Source organism: Protomyctophum bolini (genome assembly GCF_963924005.1).
Source record: "Protomyctophum bolini genome assembly, chromosome: 12".
Taxonomy (NCBI): domain Eukaryota; kingdom Metazoa; phylum Chordata; class Actinopteri; order Myctophiformes; family Myctophidae; genus Protomyctophum; species Protomyctophum bolini.
In genome coordinates, this window is record NC_137873.1 from 18,680,885 (window position 1) to 18,699,329 (window position 18,445).

The 18,445-nt window shown below is 41.6% G+C and overlaps 1 protein-coding gene across 1 annotated transcript; it reads right to left on the minus strand.

Annotated features, from left to right (window-relative positions):
- Nucleotides 1-7,415: 7,415 nt before the first annotated feature.
- eif4a2 (eukaryotic translation initiation factor 4A2) lies at nt 7,416-14,839 on the minus strand. The gene is made up of 11 exons (XM_080778568.1): nt 14,777-14,839; nt 13,672-13,729; nt 12,910-13,042; nt 12,383-12,522; nt 11,388-11,556; nt 10,922-11,031; nt 10,282-10,425; nt 9,517-9,654; nt 9,056-9,145; nt 8,545-8,624; nt 7,416-7,634 (listed from the first exon to the last, which is right to left on the minus strand). The coding sequence occupies exons 1-11, from the start codon at nt 14,803-14,805 to the stop codon at nt 7,490-7,492; spliced, it is 1,236 nt and encodes a 411-aa protein (XP_080634694.1). The 5' UTR covers nt 14,806-14,839; the 3' UTR covers nt 7,416-7,489.
- Between the last annotated feature and the right edge of the window lie 3,606 nt (nt 14,840-18,445).

Below are 18,445 nucleotides of genomic sequence, written 5' to 3' on the forward strand. Positions count from 1 at the left end.
TATTTTCAAAACATGCCATGCAAGATTATTTTCTAAATTGTAGTGCTAGTGTTAAACCTTGTTAAGTTAAAAATGACTTAAGGTTTTGACCGTGTGTTTTGCTGTTTTCAACTGTATCCGACTGATGCAATATATCGTTGTCGGGTGGAAACCTCATGTCCAAAACTGTTCCGTTTCAGGATTCTAAAGTAGCAAGCTCAAAACGCGTCACTTGGCACCACGTTTCGAGCTTGTAGACCTGTTGCTTTCGTGTGATGCTGTAGTATGATCATGTAATAGGGCATTCATTTACAAAAAATCAGGCCAGTCTGAAGTGAGTGGTGCAACAGCGCCCCCCTGTTGGTACTCTAAACATAGGGACATGCATAGGGATGGACATAGGGACATTGCTGTTCCCTGGAGTAGTTGCACCACTCAAAAACACAAATAATATGGAGATAAGAGGTTTCTGCCTGACAGCAACAATGTATAAATGTAGTAGTACTGTGCTCAGTTTGTATAGCCTACAAAGCAGACTGCATGCCATACATAGCAACAACAAGGCTTGGGGCCTTTCATCTGTTTTCACTCCCTCTCCATAGCAACCGCTTATTAAGCAGTGTCCGAGTGGGTGAGAGTGATACGCAAGCCTCATTAGTGCTGCTTTGGATGGATGGAAGGATGGATGGACGGACAGACAGACGGACGGACGGACGGGTCTCTGGATTTACCACAAGCATCACAGGTCTTTGTCATGATATGATTAAATTCAGAAATATTATAAATCAGTATCACGCTTGTGTTTGCCTCGGTTACGATTAATACCGGTAAATGCAGGGGGGAAAAGTATGAAATAAAATGGTGAAAATAGCAGATCTACAAGTTCACAGAGCGCATAACAAAGAAAGAAAGAAATACGTATTTTCTATCAATTACACAACCCATGAAGCCTTGAATTCACAAAGATTTTATTGCTTTTGTCGCATTCCATTCGTGGTTGCACCACGGCCGATTCTAACCTACAACCACAAAGGTGGTTGGGACTTTACCACTGCACCACTCGAGCGCCGACAACGTTTTCTTTTTTGGGTCACAACCTTGTTTGTATGGGTGGCAATTTTCTACAGACAAAAAGGGAAAGTTAATTTGAACATATTTCAAATGTAAAAAGGCTATAGTCCTAGAAACAATCTCCATATGTGTTCTCCTTTTTTTTTTTTCACCCCCTCTCAGAACTATTCAAAGCTAAAATAGCTGGCCATGCAGGCCGGCGGTATGCACAGCAACAGTTTTTCTAGCCACAGTTGACACTGGGCAGGCCGGGGCGCCATGTGTGTCATCAGAAAGTGTGAGAGGACCATAGTAGAGAGAAAGGCATGTGGCACATTGCTATGACATGACGTCACACATGCCTCACAGTCACACGCTGAGACCGCATGACAACAACTGTGCCCTGTTCACCAACAGCTGGCCATGTAGTTCACTTTTCATTATACCAGTACTTATCAGTAGAGAAACACTATGGTCAATACACCTATTACTAGTAGTTTTGGCACTGTGGGCCAGGTGCCAAGGAAAATCAGCATCTCCATAAAGCTTGTCAATGTAAACAAACCAACATACTGTAGGCCTATACGTCAGTGTGTAAAGGGTATGTGCACATTTTTAAGTGACAAAGGAATTTTAAAACCTCTTTAATACCTCATAAATGAAAAATAAATAAATATAAATAAGTAGCCTAGTATAGTCCAACACTCCTCAAACCGATATCTGACCACAGGGCTACTGTTAAGGATTAGCTGTTCTCTAAATAGTTGCTGTTTCTAAGGCAAACTGAATAATTCACAGGACATTATTTACAGTGTTGGCAAATGGGGACATGGTGCCACTGCCACACGTCTGGTTTCTAAACCGTCACAGGGTGGAAGACAGGGTTAGAGCGGGAAAAAACACTAGATGCTTTTGTGTCGTCATAAAAATGTCAATAGTACAGTAGCCTAGTTTGAAACTCTGATGTGTAAGATGCAAAAATCTATCTGCTTAGATGTGGTAGGCCTGTTGCTGTTGTTCAGTACTGTAGTATTTGTCACATGAACTACATGTAGACAGTCGTGTACAACTTAGTGAAATACTTGGCAATTACTCTAGTGACAATATACCCAAAGAGATGCAGAATGCTTTGTGTACTATACAGCATTGGTTCTCAAGGTGGGGTCCAAAGATCCCTCTATGGGGGTCCTTGGAGGGTGTTCCAGGTGGTCCTCAGCAAAAGTAGTTAAGAGGTATTAAAGAGGTTTTAAAATTCCTTTGTCACTTAAAAATGTGCACATACCCTTTACACACTGACGTATAGGCCTACAGTATGTTGGTTTGTTTACATTGACAAGCTTTATGGAGATGCTGATTTTCCTTGGCACCTGGCCCACAGTGCCAAAACTACTAGTAATAGGTGTACTGACCATAGTATTTCTCTACTGATAAGTACTGGTATAATGAAAAGTGAACTACATGGCCAGCTGTTGGTGAACAGGGCACAGTTGTTGTCATGCGGTCTCAGCGTGTGACTGTGTAAGGCATACATACATACATACCTACATACATATTGTAGATGTATATCTGTATGTAGGCTATGTATGCAAATTGTTTTTCATAAGTGGATGAGGCTACTGTCGGGTGGTCCAAATGCCAAATTCCACAACTATTCTGCAAAGTAACAGATCTACAAGCTTAAAAGGCGTGTAGATCTGCTATTGGATGCTAACCCTAACCCTGTAACAATATACAAAAACATAATCTAAAAAAAAACTATAGTGTGTAACTTGTCCCTTTTCCTGCTGCACATGGAGACTATGTTTTCTTAAATGTAGCTTTTGGATGATGAGTCTTTGTGAGGGAGAGTTCCAGGGAGAATCGTCAAATCATCCCAACTATTCAATGAGTTAATTGATTTTTGCTCCTCTGTTAGCTCCCCAGACGTGGCCTGCTGGGATAATTGCATTTACTTCTATGAACGTGGGAGTCGGTGAACAGATCTGGTCTGCTAAATATAATTCCACATTCTATACCATGGTCCAATGACACATCAACCTAGCACTTGTGCCCACGAGGCAGGCTATAATTGTAACTTAACTCAAAGGCGAGGCACGTTTATTTGTAGGCTATAGCACATTTCACACAACCAGGCAAAGTAGTACTTTACACAAAGCGTTACGAACAAGTGCGAGAGAAACACACTATAAAAGGGCATTTGAATCTATGGAGTCAAGCTGATAAGGTCATAAATCATGACAGCTGGAAGAATGCACTCTTACATACGTATATCAAAGTCAAGGTAAATGCAACTGTCTGCACCAAGTCCTAAACACCCCTTGCAGCCATACAAGTCTGAACAAACTTTAACCTGAATAAGCCAAGCTATTGCAGCTTGAGTTTCTGTATAATGACCATGATTTATTTTGAAATATATACCTCAGATACTAGGCCTACACCAGGACATTAGAGCCACATGCTATACATCTGAGATTCCCAGAGGGGGGCCCACGGGAATCATGTCTGTCAGTCTTTATATCTATTAATATTAGGGCTGGGAATTAAGGCCTCCTCCTCAGGCAGCCCTTGCGTGCATTGAGGTTTGTTGCCTGCCCATGAGGTTGGTGCTCATCCAGTGAGAAACGAGAACTAAGCGTGATTATTTTTCTGTAATCAATTAATTTAAATGAATCAGTTAAAGTCCCAGCCCTAATACTTGCATGATATTAGCATGATATACTGACAAGATACTGAAATGATACTGACATATAGTGACCATGACACTGACATGATACTCTCTCTCCCCCATTTCCTGTCAGCCTACTGTCTGTCCCTCTATACAAAATATAAAGTAAAGGCGAAAGCCGCAAAAAAAGAAAAACATGAATGCATGTAGCCTGCATACATACAGTACAGTACTGGTTCAACCTGCTTTCCAACCAACTCTAGTCTACAGTACACTATGCAGGCACAAACCGACACCACACACGCTTCTGAAGAAACTAAAGCCTAGAGTCAAGGTGGAAAAATACACTGGAACTTTAGTTTCAACCATTCCAGTCACGTAAATCAGTGGTTCTCAGACCTTTTCAAGGACCCCTTCATTAAAGATTTGCAACACGTTGAGAGCTTTTGCGATCTGCTATTTTCAGCGAAAGCTTTACCCATAAAAACAGAAAACAGAGAATACACTAGTATAATAAAGGCCTGAGGGACTCCACTCAACCATAAGCTGGGTTTAAGTCGTTGTTCATATAACAATAACACCATGTTTGAACTTACAATAATACAAACACTGCCGTTGGCAAACTCACCTGAGGTACAGTACACTAGCCTCATCCACTTATGAAAAACAATTTGCATACATAGCCTACATACCGTGTGTGTGTGTGTGTGTGTGGTACCAATAAGACACCCTAAAGGGCGAGGTCGCATGCACGCATCTGCCTGGGTGATGGCAGACGGCTGACTGCTGGGCGAGCGCTTTGGCATGGGGGGTCAGATCAACATATGGAATTAATTCTGTACTGGGATACTGGCCATATATGGAGCGTGTGTCGACTTGATGAGGTCAGATCAACAAGAGTTGCCGGCCGGCTCCATATACAGTAGATCTAGGATTATCCAGGCTCCATATAGATCTAGGATTATCCAGTATCCATGTATGGTTATCCAGGGAGAGATCAGTGTTGTGATCTTCATATATGGTGGCGTGATGTGTCACGAGGCGTGAGGTCATGAGGTGTGACCATATATGGAGGAGTTAAGGATATCCATGATGTCATGTGATGTCACGAGGTCAGATCCATATATGGAGATCTAAGGGTCACGTGATGCCACAAGGCGTGATGGATTGGCAACCATATATGGTGGTGTGATGGCCGCGAGACGCAGGATTTCATAGTAAATGCGACCTTAGGTCGCAACTATATGAGGGCCAAAGTACATAGTAGAATTTGAGAAGTAGACATTGTGAGGACAATTTCCCTGATCCTGAGAATATAAATGGTTGTTGTATGGTTGTAAAAGTATTTTTTTGAAAAATCTTCACTATTTGTCCAAATCTTGAACATTTTGGTCCCTGGCACCAAATTATTTTGAAATGGGAATCTGCAGCCAAAAGATGAAACTTAAAAAGCTAATGTGCCTGCTTGTGAGAAGAACCAATCCTGAGTCCTGACTCCTTTTTAAATTATTTTTATATAGTTTAGTAACCAAACCTCTGACCTATATCAAAAAGGTACGCTGAACCGTTTGCAACCGACTTAGTGAACAAACTGTCATCCTGTTTGGAGAACTGTCACCTTCCAAGTTCCACCACATCCTGCACGGTTTTACTTTCCTGCAAATAAAACAAAAACATGAGTGCATCACTAGTAATATGTATACTAACTACGCCGGCACCCTTCAGGCACCTGCTTACTGGGGTCATAACAATGCAACATGCCTTCTCAAGTCGGTATACCAATTTTATCTAATCAGGAGAGTGAACTTACAGGATAAACAAGTGAAGTTTGAAGTGATGATGAAACAAAACATGCATTGGAACTGGAAGCATTGAGTTTTGGGCATGCAACTCTGTGAATGGAGCAAAAATGAAGCACTCTCTCTAGGAGCCACTAGGGGGTGATGTGTACCCAGGTAAATACTTTCCACCAAAATTATACAGAAGGGTTTACCAAACCATAACCGTTATAAAAAATACATTATTTATAGCCCATCTACAAGGCCATGTATCATGTTGAGCTAGATGGGAAATATAGTTAACAAACTAGCACCCCATAATGGGGTCCACAACACAACCCATAGTTGGGGAAACAAGATGCACATCTTTCTAAGGTCTAATGCAGTGCTACTCAACTTAAGATGGCTCAGGGGCCACTCAGCAAAATTCCAAATGTCCAAGGGCCGCAAGCTACAAATGTCAGTATTATTTTGTAACAGACTACACAACTACTCTAAAAATTAAGGAAATGGTAAAAAGCCACATTTCCATCTAGAAGGCCAAACCTCAATGAACAAAAACATTGTGATTAGTTACAAAATGAGGCTTCATTCACAAAATGTGAGGGAACATAATGAACAGATCACCGGTAAATAAATGTAAACAACCCATTTCACTTTCTCTTGGGAAAAATACAATGTTCAAAACAATGAAAATAACTAATATTTTTATAATTGGCATGATGGCCGCAGATACATTAATCCATTTTGGGTGGCCCCTTTGCGTTTTAAACATGTTATAATTTAGCTATTGAAAAATAGCATATCTACAAGCTCGTAGCGCACCAGGTCTGCTTTTATAATGATTTGTACTTTATTTTCTGTATAAAACATTGACAAGACACAACCAAAGAAATACACAAAATACAATACTACAGATGCACAAAAAACAAAACATAAAACACAACTACAGATGCACAGAATTATCCCGCAGTCCACCCCAGCCTCAATTCCAGACAGTTCTTGAATATATTTTCCCAACATTGCAGCCCGTTCAGAGCTCACTCAGAGCTAGAAACTATTCAGTCCTGATACATGCATAATGGTAAAAGCCCCATTTTGAGTCATAGTCGTCCAGTCTATTGAGCAGCCTGTATGACAGTCGCTCGTAAGCGGCCAATAGTCCCATCGAGGCGTCCCAAAGGGACGGTGCAGATGGGAGGTCTGCTATTTTTTTTAAATCGTGAAAATATTTATTTCAGAAAACTGGAGGATTAAGATTTTAAAAATGTAAGCAGAGGCCAAATGCAGACCACGGGTTGAGTATCACTGCCTTCCCAGTTTTCTCTTCGCATAAGTCAAAATGGCAGTTCACCACTGCAATTAGAATGAAAACAAAGATAAGACTTTAAACAGCAATTTTGGTTTTTATTAAGACATTCATACAATTCTGGGAGGAGTACATCTGAAAAGGGGAGAATATATTCTGATAGGGGGTAAACCACATCAGCAAAACAAGGGTCAAACAGCAAGTAAAGCAAGTGGGTAAAAACAAAATAACACATTCATAATATAACAAAAAGCAAAGTGAATCTACAGTTATGACAAGTGAAGTGCCTCTAGCAGACTCACGACACAATCCTACATATGTTAGCATAACATAATTTGCAGACTTTATACAGCATTTATACTTTCTGGTCCACAAGTAAATTACCAAACGGTGAAGAACATCGAATACACGCATCATAACAGAACTCTGAAAGAAATGCCTGATGAGGACCTTATGAATGTCTACAGACCCCATGGCTTTGTAGCTCCAACCAAGACGATTTGTCACAAGGTTAGAATCTACAACTGTCCCAGAGGGAGCAGCATTTGAGTGACTTCAATTTTTTTTAACACATACCGGACTATTCTGATCCAAGGTTTTAGCATTTGAGAAGAGACTTATTTTTTTCCTCCTCTCCCCCTCATATAATATAAGCACAATGCAAAGTGGACGATCGCTATCAAAAAAATATATATCTCGAAATATCTCTCAAATCAGGTCAGCCACATTCATGGGCATCTCCTCCACGGTTGTATTGTAAAATGTCTCGATGTCCCGAAGGATCCTCTTGTCCTCCTCGGTGACGAAGTTGATAGCAACTCCTTTTCTGCCAAATCGGCCACCACGGCCGATTCTGGAAAATAAATTCAAGAAAATGACTTACTCCAAACAGCAGCTGGTGAAATAAGGTTATCATGAGGTGCCAGCCAACGGGATAAACACTAATAAAACCAGTAGATCTACATGCTCACATCATGTCACAATGCGTTGAGAGCTTGTAGATTCACTATATTATAAATTAGGCTCTCTGGAACACTGGGGGTTCCTGGACCTGTGGTCCTCCCCAACTAAATACAAGAACACATCCATATCACGCAAGTAAACATGTGATCAGCAAAAAGTAAGTTTATCAGCACTGCAAAATCAGTCCCGAAAGATGATATGACATCATTTCACATGTTCCTCAAACGTAGCCGATGGCTATAGAAAACCACAGCATCCGGCAGATGGACATTCCACGTTTCGAACATAGGGATCCACTACTTTTGAGCAGAGTGCTGTAGTATGATCAAGTGGAGCATTAATTGTGCCAATTAGAAATAGAGCTAAGGTTTCATTTCTGCCCGGCAGCAACAATATAACAACTGTGGTGATTGTAGTTTGTCTCCCCATTATTCTATTGAGACATTTTGATACTATGGTCAGGTAGCACCACTACTGGTTGACAAGTTGTATTGCATGAAGGTCAAATAATTACATTTATCCACTGCTGAAATGGCCTCCGTTAGAGCTCAACAGTAGAAATGAAGATAGATTGCAGCTTTCAAGATCAATATACTGTACATAAATATCGTTGCTGTCGAACAGAACCTGTCTCCATACTTAGTTTTCATAAATTAGGGACTTGATCATACTACAACATAAAAGAAGCATATCCACAAGCTTGAAACGCAATGCATTTTGAGCTCATAGATCTGCTACTTTTGCCATTTTTTTATTATAAATAAAATCCATTATATGCACAATAGTCACAGATAACTCACCTATGAATATAATTCTCTCTGTTTGTAGGCAAGTCATAGTTTATGACCAGAGAAACCTGCTGCACATCAATCCCACGAGCCTGGATGGGGGGGGGTTGGGGAAGAGAAAGACAAGTTTAATACAGAGCACCTTTTTATGTCACCCGAGAATACAAAACCAACTTTCTAGAACCACAAAAATGTGCTGTGCTTCTCCGATTAACACAACTTTAACTTAACCTACAAGCTCACAATGAGGTTGGCCATTTTTGACCTGCGACAGTCATGCAAAGGAGTATAATGTCCGTTAGGTGGAAACCTCGTCTAAACGTACTTTCAAATTCAAATTGAAAAATAGCAAAAGTTGCACACCTGCAAACTCAAAGCGAGTCACATTTCAAGCTTGAGGATATGCTACTTTTGAGTTACAGTCGTAGGGTCAAGTTGTATTTAAAAACAAAATAGAATATATTATGATAGGGGCAGCTTTATACAGCCATTTGATAGCGGAACATCCCCACCAAATACTAACCAGAAGGTCGGTGGTGATCAACACTCTGCTAGAACCAGATCGGAACTCTCTCATAATCACGTCACGTTCTTTCTGCTCCATATCACCGTGCTGGGGGGGGGGGGGGGGGGGGTGGAGAGAACACATCAACTTCAGTGTGGGAATAATGTGCGGCATTTGCCAAAAATGATCTACAAACTGGCAACAGAACGAGCTGCGAGCTTTAAGAATAGCCGTTTCAGGAGAAGCGATACAGTGTAGAAATTATACAGTCATGATGAATATTGGACAGCCACTCAAGTGATTCCATGTGTCAAGAGCAGAAGATGTGATCAGTAATATATAGCTGTCAGCATTGCTATAGCTCAGCCGAAAGATGGTATGAAACATCACATCACACGCTTCCTTGACAAGTTATGTGTAACTTTCTATTCCCGCAATCCATATAGGTTTAAACTATTAGGTTGTAGGTCAAGTGGTACCAGAGCGGAGACTGTGAAGTCCCTGGCGTGCATCTTCTCAGTCAACCAGTCTACTTTTCTCCTGGTGTTGAGGAAGATCACAGCCTGGGTGATGGTCAGGGTCTCATACAGGTCACACAGCGTGTCCAGTTTCCACTCCTGGAGTAAAAGACAAAACAAAAACCACACAATTTAAGGACATTCTGCACAACTAAACATAGTCTTGATGGAATAAGAATATATACACACACACACACACACACACACACACACACACACACTAAAGGACTGCTTTAGTGCGTCACTACACGCACAAAATACAGCACTGGCAGAAACCTACATTAAGTCATGTCAAAGCAGCAATTTGCGTGTATATAGTTTGATATGTTGCCCTATGTTCTGGTCATTAAACAGTCATCAGTACAAATCAGGCTTATTGTCTATTATTTAGAGTAGGCAATTATGTTCTCACAATTTACTCCTCCCCACCTTTCAACTTGGCTACAGAGAAACAGTCAAATAAAATGTAACACAGGATCTTGAGACGAATGACACAGGACATTAAGAAAGAGGTCCCTCCCGGTCTCTTTTCCGACACCGTCTCTTCTGATCTCCCTTCTTATGGTGGTCCCATGCTTACACGGCCGCACGAGCTGAGCCCTTAAGGCTTGGCTCATGCGGTTTCAACAGGGTTCTTTAGAAAGAAGGGGACATCTGTTGGCGTTATGAATGCAATAGCAGAGTTTGAATTCTAATAGAAAGAGCAGTTTGTTGTGCTGCACCCACCTCACGCTCCACGTTAATGTAAAACTGCTTGATACCCTCCAGGGTAAGCTCCTCCTTCTTTACTAGGATGCGAATGGGTTCTCGCATGAACTTTTTGGTCACCTCCAGCACGTCTGCCGGCATGGTGGCAGAGAGCAGAACCACCTGAGGGGTGGAAGAGAGGAAACCATGACACCGCTGTGGTTATGACTGGCATAAATGTCTCCATATTTTAACTTGTTTTTTCGTAAATGAATGCCCCACATCATACTATAGTGCCACACAAAATAGATATACAAGCTTGAAAGGCAACGCAAAAGACAAATTTCCAGCTTTTATATCTGCTACTTATGACTTTCTGGAGAAGAAAAAAAATCTGAATCCTGAAAAGGAACCCACACACACGCTATATTAAGAACTTCACATTTTCAACTGTAGCAATGGGCCTCGAGACGGAGGCCACCGAACATTAAGAAAGAGGTTCGACCACATCTCATTTGCGGCGCATTGCCCGATAATCTCCTTCTGCTTACATACTCTGCTAGCATTATTGTATGAAACAAGAAAACCTGGATCAAACAATTTTAGCATAGTTCTTTTAAAGCAGAAGTGGATTTAAGAACAATCCCATCGGGGAAAGGTAGGGGAAGAAAAAGCTTACTTGAATGTTTGTGCTCAACTTCTGGAAGATTTCATAGATCTGATCTTTGAATCCTCTGCTCAACATCTCGTCCGCTTCATCCAGAACAAACATCTTGATAAACTTTGGGGCTAAAATTAAAGTCAAATGATATGCCATTAGTGTAACAGACCACCACACACGATCAAAAACCACAAAAGTCTTGCTCACTAAGTAACAATCAATTATTTTCTTAGATGATGTGATCAGCAATAATAAAGCTGTCAGCATTGCTAGCTCAGCCGAAAGATGGTATATATATGACATCATGTCACATCACATGCTTCCTTGACAAGTTCGTGTCACTTTCCGTTATGCAATCCATTTAGGCTCAATCTGATGAATCTTGGCAGCTTTTTATAAATCAATCGCTTGAGCTTATTTTTTGTAATTGGTTAAATGGATCAGTTCAATTAAGTGTTGTAGCCCTACTACATCCAGTACTTACACAGGTATCTCCTGTTGAGCATGTCAAACACACGCCCTGGGGTGCCCACCACTATGTGAGGCGCCTCCGCTTGAAGCTTCTGCATCTCGTTGCGGACGTTGGTCCCCCCGATGCAGGCGTGGCAGGCCGCCCCCATGTAGTCACCCAGAGCCAGGATCACTTTCTGGATCTAAGAGGAGGAAACAACAACCACAACGTGTCATGAAGACATGGCAGAGGTCAAGACTAACAAAAACAACCCCAACAGTCAGACATAGCAGATAAATCAGTGGTTCTCAAACTTTCATGTCAAGGACCACCCCCATTTGAAAATGTTTCTGCCCAGAGACCAGATGTAGTTAAGAAAAAAATATCAGACCGGCACTGAAGCCCTCCTCGCTGGCCTGTGTGTGAGGCTGTGCAACAGTGACACTTGATGGTGAACAAACGCTATAACGCTATTTTTGTGCTCAGACACAGCCACTCACATAGCCGTCTATAGGAGTGGGTGCACCACTCAAAAATAGCAGTGTGCAGTAAGTGAAGTTACGTTGGATGTCTGCCATTTTTATAGCCAACATAATATGGAAAAAGAGTTTGAAATTGTGATACTGCATTAACACATTTTGCTGGGGAACCCCATTTTAAGAACCACTGAGATAAATAACAGGTTTGAGAGTGATCAGTGAAAATTGTAAAACTTTTCTCCATTGCAGAGTCAGTCCCGAAAGATGGTATGCCATCATGTCACTCAGTTTTGCACAGAATAAAAATCATTACTGAATGTAAAGCATTAAAAAACAAAAAAACATTTGTATTGAATAAAGCCAGTTCACCTTTCAGACCAATGCAGTCATGGACAGGGACTACACCAATCCTACGAGGGTCAATCACTGTTCTTTAGACTTACAGATAGAAGTGGAAATAGTACCTTTTTGTATTTGAGCCACTGTCCCAATATGCCGCCTTGGTCTGAGACACAGTTAAGTTTAAGGTTGACCACAGGAACAGCATACCTGCTGAGCCAGTTCTCTGGTGGGGGCCAGAACCAGAGCTTGCGTCTCCTTCTGCTCTATATCCAGCTGCTGCAGGATAGAGATGGCAAAGGTGGCCGTCTTACCAGTGCCAGACTGGGCCTGGGCAATGACATCATAACCTGGGGGAGAGTAGAGACTGGGATCAATACTAAGACTGAAGAGCTCTTCCAACTTTGAAGACCCCGTTACCACACTACAGATCTCATCACACCAAAACTATTAGATTTCAGTTGACATTTCCCTTTAACACAGTTACCGTTAGTGTGCCGAAGGTCAGCTTAATCTTCTCCAAATAAGTACAAAAACACAGATCTTCATCACTTGAGCAAACATGTGATCAGTAAAATTAAGTTTATCAGCACTGTAAAAATCAGTCCCGAAAGATGATATGCCATCATTTCACATGTGCTCCGTCTAAACCCCAAGCAGGCGCAGGCTATGCCTGAGAATGAAACCACCGCACATAGTTATTTTCCATCCCTACCCCACATGCATACTTTCCTCACCTTTGATGCAAGGAATGATTGCCCTCTGCTGAATGGCGGATGGCTTTTCAAAACCATATGCGTAGATTCCCCTCAGAAGGGTTTCTTTTAGGGCCATATCATCAAAGTTATCTGTAATCTCATTCCAGTTGCTCTGCAAGAGAGACAGACACTAGTGTAAGTAACCAGATGTGTACAGCAGTGGTTCTCAAACATTTTCAAGTCAAGGACACCTACATTTATACACATCCCACCACAGACCCAACATTTGAAAATAATGTGGCAGGGACCCCCATAACCAACCAATATATTGGTTGTCGATTAGATTTATCATCCCAATCCAGCTGGTGAATTAAACATTTCCAATTTGGCATCGCTATTTTAATTTTACACATCCTAAGCAAATAAAAAATATATATATAGTTGAACTACAAGCTCACAACACATTACAAGCTTAAAGATTCACTATATTAGAAATTGGGCTCAACCATTTCCCATTATGAATTTCTCTGAAAATCCCTCAAGGACCCCTGGATCTGTAGTTTCCCCCAACTAAATACAAGAACACATCCTTATCATGTGAGCGAACATGTGATCAGCAAAAAGAAAGTTTATCAGCACTGCAAAATCAGTCCCGAAAGATGGTAAAACATCATTTCACATGTCTTAAGTTCACGACTGCAGAAAACTAGTGATGTGCACACTACATCATCTGGTGCTTTGTATTACAGTGATCATAATAATTGGCAAATGTACTACTAATCTTAATAAAATGATTGTCACCTCGATGACACCATCAGGTTCCATTCCCTCTGGCCCCCCATGGTCTTGATCTCTTGAGCTAGGAAATAAAGAAAGCTTATCAACAGGAAAACTATGCCTTTCAACATAAATACAAATGTATTGCCTTTTTGCCTTTTAATAAAAAAAGAAAATAATCCATGTGTCAAGAAGGCAGAAGATGTGATCAGTAACAGTAAAGCTATCAGCATTGCTATAGCTCAGCCGAAAGATGGTATATGAAACATCACGTCACATCACGTGCTTCCTTGACGATTTTAAAACCTAGACTCCTCCGCATTCATTTACCATTAATTTATAGTTTGCGGCCGATCCGCTCTTGTTAGCAAGCGACACCTAGTACGGGAGTAAAGTAAATACTTTTTTTTGCTACGCCCCAGACATGTTTTTAATGGGCGCCACACGTGTCAAATTCCACACAGCCACGCTTTAGCGACTCTCCCTAAGAATCTTGTTATGTAACAAAGACATGTCCTTAATTAAACCCCACTTTTGATTCGACCAGTCAGAGTAGACAATTAGCCTTAATTAAAACGGCATCATCTTTCCGGGACTATAGTGATCTCAACATGGAGCTCTGCATTCTGCAGCAGCAAGGCAGCCAACATGTCCGACAAGAAACCAGGCCGCAAGATGCAGGACATGCAGGGCCTTGGACGTGTAGTATGTAAGTTTCCCTCCAACATAGAAACATCCATCAGCGGATAAAATGGCCTTTAAAAGGGTAATAATGCAAAAGTGCCATATGATAAAAAAGTGTCCGTTAAAGCGATAACTGTTCCTTTTCGATCAGTTTTAAATCACATCCACCGTTCCCAGGGAATGCTAGCTAGCACTGCTAATGGCGAAGAGCAGATCTACAAGATCACCACGCGACTCTGACGTTACGCGTGGTGATGTTGTAGGTCTGCTCTTCTCACTAGCCTAGTAGCCTACCCCAGCGGCCAGCCGGCCGCGATTTGGGATTATTTAAACACACCAAAACCGATCAAATAACGCGACACGAGCCCATAAATACACACCGGAACGTTTTTAAATGTCATAGTTTTAATTATATTGATTGAGCCGACGGTATATCCATGTTTACCTGTTGTAATCAGCAGAATCGCTAGACATGATCCGTTCCCACCTTCGGCATGCACTGGAAAGATCGTTGATGACGAGCAGAGTGCCTTTATGATGACTACTTTCACACACGGGATCAATACGCTCTGATTGATGTATCGATTATATATATACTAGATTGACGGTGTCGGCCGGGGGAAAAAAGCTGCCGAGTGTTATTTAAAAACGTATCTTTAACAACGGTGAAAATGAGATAATAATCGATGACCGTGTAATGACGGTGTAATGAACGTGGACTACTTTCTTCAGCGGAAGGATATTGCAGCATGTCCAGTGGGTGATTAGGTCCCTACGGAGACTCGGACGGGTCAGATCCTTAGGTCAGTCACCGTCAGACCCATGACCACTGACCAGAAGAACTACATTTACCACATTTACCTATACAAACTTAACTGAGCCATAGATAGAGAACTGAGCCTGCACTGGATGTAGTTAAACTCCTCAAATTCCAGCAAGGGGCAACCGAATTAGAATTATTATTATTATTGTAATTATTGTAATGTCAATAGATGCAATTAATTCACAAAGAATGCAGTACCATTATCTGTTAATTGAACACATAGATCATTTAGTATCTCCCTCCCTCTGGGCTGCTGAAATCTGAAATGATCTTGTATACCGATTTATTGAGAAATTTGATTGTATAGTAGTCGATCTCTGTACTCTGTAAAAGCAAGACAGAATAACATGAGACAGAGACGGTGACTGCTGTGTAAACATTTCCACTTCCAATTTCCTCCATGTAGCGCCATCATGCTATTATTATGCCCATGGATATACAGAGTGAACTCAACAATTATAAATTAAAGACAAAGCGGGGTGCTATGGGCTATAGTTCCAAACATTTGGACTATAGCCAAACATTGGAACAATCCCATTGAGACAAAGCGGGCGCTATGGGCTATAGTTCCGAACATTGGAACTATACCATTGAGACAAAGCGGGTGCCTATGGGCTCTAGTTCCAAACATTGCTCCTATGGCTGGAACTATCCCATTGAGATAGAATGAGCACTTCCGCATTCCATTGTTACAATGGGAGAACTCTCTTTCTAGTGGTCACAGCTCCTTTACAGTAAGTCTCCTCCACCTGTCCTCCGTATAAATGTCCTACACCTCCTCCACCTCTTCCTTGTCCATTTCCGTGTTGGAATGAGAGGAGTCAGAATAAACACAGCATCTTAACACTGGTGAAATAGTGAATTTCATATTAATTTAAACATACAACAGGACTAAGGTGAGGCAGTCAGCAGGTCACAGCGCTGTAGAGCTTCGAACCTTATAGCAAGGCAGAAGTTTGGATAGTACTCTACCAGCGCTTTCTTTTGCTTTGCAACACCATGTCTGTACTTGCATGCTCAGTATGGCACAACTCTTCACATCCTAATAATTAACCCTATAACTTTAATTTGGAAAATAGCAGATCTACAAGCTCCCAACATTGTGATCTGCTATTTTCAAATAGCTGAGGTATATAGGGTTTAAAGTGGCTTTTTTATGCTATAGCCTATTACAAAAAACAAAACAAACATCTGTTGCTATTGGACCCAATCTGAGAATAACTGTGCTATTGTACATTGTCATTACAGGTCAATCAGTAAACAATGAAAGAAAGCTGTGTTGGTGCTTAATCAAGGCAGGCTATTCTTATCATATTTTATACCTTTTCACCCACAGCTCCTGGAGCATCCACTTGGACACAAGCCGGGGTCTCATCAGCCTTGGTCGGGTCGCCTGGAGGACGGTGTCTCGGCCACTCACACTTGGGTCACTCCAGCATGGTCATGTAACGGTGAAAATGGTGACCGGCACAAGATGGTCACCTATTTCAGTAGGTCACCAATGTCACCATAGCATGCCATGCTGTAGTGAGCAAGTGTAAGTGTTAATAAGTGAGTGAGTGGCCGAGATTTGGGGTACTGAGACAACTGTAGCCCAGTGAGGAATTGACATATCACACTAATCACAGCCTCTTTGAAATACTAAAATATCTAAAAACACATATTACAAACATAAAACCCCCAGGAAAGTGTTTCTTGTGTCCGACCTAAACATCATTAAAATAAGATCTGGTGCATAAGGGGTGAAATGAATGGTGTTCATTGTTTCACATAGCCTAAATGTTTTGCAGGCTTATACATAGGCATTTTCCAAACATTATGAAAGCAGAAAAACATCGCAAGGGGTGATCAATGAGTCTGACTGCACATGAAATGGTATTTACCACACACACACACGCACACACCAGGGGTGGACTGGCCACAGGACGTACCGGTCACATTACCGGTGGGCTGCGACCGTAGGGGGCCGCTCAAGTTATGATATGATTTTTTTTGACAGGCAGGCAAAGTGAGTGACAAATAAACCCTTTTCTATCTTGAATCCTTTTGCCAGCATTCTTGTGAGAGCAACAAAGGGTTGTGCAGTTGTCTGTTGGTTTGTATCATTTATGTTGTTCTGTAAAAGTGGTGGTATTAGGGCTTGTTTGTTTGTGTGTGCCTCGACGGAGTGGGCACTGGGCAGTAGAGTTTCTGCTATCTGCACGCTGGTTGTGGTGGGCTGGTCAGGGCCAAATTCGTGTGAAAATGACCGGGCTGGATTTTTGTACCAGTCCAGCCCTGGCACACACTGACACACACGCACACACACACACACACACACACACACACACACACACACACACACACACACACACACACACACACACACACACACTTGCCAAAAACAAAGCAGCAACATATTAGGTATGTAAGGCAAAAATAATAATAATAAATAATAATAATGAACCCTAAGTCAGGGTGCACACTGCACAGTTGTCAAAGTGCCCACATATGCCACGTGCCCAGTTGTCCAAATGTCCATTGATTGATTTATTAACAGATTGGAGAATTACAGTAGCCTACATTTCAAGCACAACTCAAAACAAAACTGTGGACGACACCATAAAGCATTACACTTGTTTACAATAGGGCCCACCATGTTCATAAACATGTCCAAGTGCCCAGTCATCCAAAACATATGGTGCCCAGATGTCCGTGTTTGGTGCCAACTAGCTCGTGCCAACATGTCTTGCCAACATGGGTGCCTATGCTGGTGACATTTCCCTTGACATTTTTACTATAGCCTAATTATGAATTAATATGTCTCTTAAAATAATATCACTATATATATCACACAAATATTATTGCGAATGCACTGAGTGATGGAAGCCTGCCTGCAGCCTGGCTTGTCTGTCTGTCTGTCACGCTGTAACACCACCCGCCCGCCACCATAGGGCGCAGCTGTATCACACACAAAACACGCACACACGCACACAATAGAAAACGTGACTTTCAGTGCAGATGGAAAATGGAACTACAGAACACAGGTTCAGTGTTCTGTTTCCTTGATTCAGATGGATAATGGAACAATTACAGAACACAGCTTCAATGTTAGGATATTAAAATTGTAGGATGGCACTGGGATTTGTGAGCTGTATCGGCTGACATCTTCGCACAAGTATAAAAATAGCGAAATAGACTCCAATCCATCCACTTGACTAAAGTATTTAAAAAAAAGTCCCAGGCATGCCTTCATTGAATTTTATTTTGAAGGGAAAAACACTGATACCGGAAATGTTCGTGTTCCTCAAT